Here is a 3,144-nt window from a genome sequence, read left to right on the forward strand (position 1 = left end):
AAAGAAAGAAAGAAAGAAAGAAAGAAAGAAAGAAAGAAAGAAAGAAAGAAAGAAAGGCGGCGAGTGATAGAGAAAGACACCCAATAAGCTCCTCTGGGCTCTTTTGCATTACAGCGCATAGGTGCATGCAAATACGCCAAACACACCACTCATGCATGCACACACACACGCATGCGCACGGGCACACATACACTCTCGAGGAGAAAAAAGGACATATAGGGTTACCAACGAGGACATAGAAAATGATCCCTTCAGTCTGCTCACTGCCCTCTCTCTAGCAGAAAAAGACAATGATAGACAGAGGTCCTAACGCAAGGTTGCAAAGCTCTGCTTTCTCCAGATCCTAAGCAGACACCGTGCTCATGCAGCTGCTTCTGTCCCGGGCACCCATCATGAGATCTCGTCCTTTGAGCACCCTTCTCTCCCGATCCCTCTTCTCTGGGCAGGCTATCCAGCTATGACTCTTTCTTTTTAATATAATTTTTTAAATTTATTAAAATTTATTTACTTTGTATCCCACTGTAGCCCCCTTCCTCATCCCCTCCCAATCCCACCCTTCTTCCCTCATCTCCTCCCATGCCCCTCTCCACATCCACTGATAGGGGAGACCCTCCTCCCCTTCCCTCTGACCCTAGCCTATCAGGTCTCATCAGGACTGGCTGCGTTGTCTTCCTCTGTGGCCTAGTAAGGCTGCTCCCCCTCAGGGGGAGGTGATCAAAGAGCCAGCCACTGAGTTCATGTCAGAGACAGTCCCTGTTCCCCTTACTAGGACACCCACTTGGATGCTGAGCTGCCATGGCCTACATCTGTGCAGGGGTTCTAAGGTTATCTCCATGCATGGTCTTTGGTTGGAGTATCAGTCTCAGAAAAGACCCCTGTGCCCAGATTTTTGGGTCCTGTTGTTCTCCTTGTGGAGCTCCAGACCCTTCCAGGTCTTTCTATCTCCCCCTTCTTTCATAAGATACCATGCACTCTGCCCAAAATTTTAGCCATGACTCTTGAGTGTAGGAAGTACATTGCTTTGCTCTGCCCATGCTTCGGCATGGTGCTCCAGGACAAGGTGGCTTCACAGCAGGGTGGCTGTGAGTTGCTAGAATTTGGTCCTGGGTGCTTAGCCAGCTAGGTTCCATTCTTCCCTCAAAGATGCTCACCCCTTGGAACGGGTCATGGGGAGGGTGCTTGCTGCTCATGCGCAAGCAGTCTAGCCAAGGCAGAAAGTGGGTTGGTTTGTCTCTCCCTTTGGCATGGTCCACCTCCCACCTGCCACAGACCAGAGCCTAAGGGTTTGCCTCCTCCTCATCTGTGCTGTGGCTTGCCCCAGGAGACGGGAGCAAGACCCCAGGGAGCTGGTCCTTGGTCCAAGACCGGCCACCCCAAATTCAGGCATGAGCTCAACCCCCACAGCAAAAGGGGCTCAGAGCCAGGGGTTGGGTGGCCAGTGACTTGTCGCATGAGGTCTGGTGAGGCCAGCTCTGCTCTATTTTGGGAAAGGGATCAATCGTGTTAAGGGGTGGCCAATTGCGGGAGAACCTGGCATCCTGACAAGGCACCCTATGTACCCTGACCTACTTGCCAATGGCAGCTAATTTTAGCAAGGCTTGGAGATGCCAGCAAATGCAGAGTTTGTTGGGATCACTCCTGGCCAAACCCAAGGAAAAGATGGGGGGGAGGGGTATGAACATCTTGGAGGAGCCCAAAATGTCCCAAGCATTGTCACGGCCTCCTTCACTCTATTTCTTGCTGTTTGGGTTCAAGTCAATTTAAGGTTTCAAGACAATAATAATAATAATAATAATAATAATCATCATCATCATCATCTGAGTAAAATGCAATTGTTTTAATTGGTGGGGGAGGCCATGTCAGGGCAGCCAGAGAAGGACCTGAACCTACTCCAGTTTGTATATACACAGGTGCCCTTCCCTCCCCCTCTCCCACTCCAGCCCCCGTGGCCAAGCTCTATCCTTTCCACAGAAACTTGGCATCCTTCCTTCCTCCAGCTTCCCTTCTCACCCAAGTTCCACGTTCCACCATGGAGCCTTCAACTGTGTGACATGCATAGCCAAGCCCTGCATAGGTGAAAACCCACGAGGACCCCCACTGCTCCGAGAGCAGCCTAAAGCCTCATAGGCATACGGAGATCTTCACCATGCCTACCTGGTTCCCTCCTGCCCTTCAAGGCACCCAGTTTGTCGTCTTCTTCACCAAGTCTGAGAGGCGGGGTGAGGATGGGCTGGCTCCAACCAGCCACCTTGTCAACTTTTAGACAGCAATCTCAACCAGTGTTCAGAGAGCCCACCTCATAGCCCTGTCCCTGTGGCCTTTGTCAAATCTGACCCCACGTGGTCCTTTGTCCTGGCCCTGACCCTGTGGCAGTAGGCAGAGTATTTCAGCAGCCACCCATCAGGCCCATTAGTGCAGAAATCCCTGGCTGCCTGTCATTTGCAACACTCAGCCAGACAGCCCTCACCTGCAACAGGTGGCCCCGGGAGGCAGGACCATCGCTGCTTCCCCAGCTACCTCTGCTGGTCCTCTCAGAGAGATGGCTATGGATACTGCTAGCAGCGGAGCCCAGTCTTTGACTCTGGTAAGGGCCACTCACAGGCCGAAGGCTTGAATTGGGAGGGAAGCCCTGAAACCAGGACCCTCAGGTTGGGGAGAGGGATTGCTGAGCCCTTGAAGGACAGCTGCAGCCCTGGAGGAGACCTGGACATGTCCCCTCCTCCCGTCCTCACTGGTGCCACTCTTGTCCGTCTCTTGAGGAGTTCAAGGGTGCTTTTTTCTGGGCCAAGAGTGTATAGCCTCGGGGCTTTTCCTTGTATGTTCAGGCTGTACTTAGAAGAGTGTGGAGCTCTGTTCCTCAGGAATATGTGAGTGTCTGTGTATACAGCCAGCACAGGGCCTGGGAAAAGAGGGTCCAACCTGAGGCTGGGCATGGGGGCACTGACTATCTCTGGACCTTGGGACCTGTAGCTTTTGTTCATGGCTTCTCTGGCCCTGGTCCAGATTCTCTGAGGTTCACAGTTCCCTGGGACCATGTTTCCCAGTGCTAAGACAGAGACCTCCCCATCTGGTAAATATAACACTTGATGCTGTCTTGTTTATTTTATTTTATTTTATTTTATTTTATTTTATTTTATTTTATTT

At 51.7% G+C, this 3,144-nt stretch overlaps 1 protein-coding gene across 2 annotated transcripts in view; it reads left to right on the forward strand.

The window, feature by feature from the left end:
* The window catches only part of Gck (glucokinase), a 36,652-nt gene that overhangs the window by 20,768 nt on the left and 12,740 nt on the right, over positions 1–3,144 (forward strand). The window contains exon 1 of one of the 2 annotated variants that reach the window (XM_055624305.1): positions 2,458–2,584. The exons of the other annotated variant lie outside the window; for it this stretch is intronic. Coding sequence (XP_055480280.1) covers positions 2,540–2,584 — 45 coding nt within the window. The 5' untranslated portion in view covers positions 2,458–2,539. Of the gene's footprint in view, positions 1–2,457; positions 2,585–3,144 lie in introns of those variants that run through there. 2 annotated transcript variants of the gene reach the window in all.

This window comes from Psammomys obesus, unplaced genomic scaffold (assembly GCF_907164565.1).
Source record: "Psammomys obesus unplaced genomic scaffold, mPsaObe1.curated_primary_1811, whole genome shotgun sequence".
NCBI classification, from domain to species: Eukaryota; Metazoa; Chordata; class Mammalia; order Rodentia; family Muridae; genus Psammomys; species Psammomys obesus.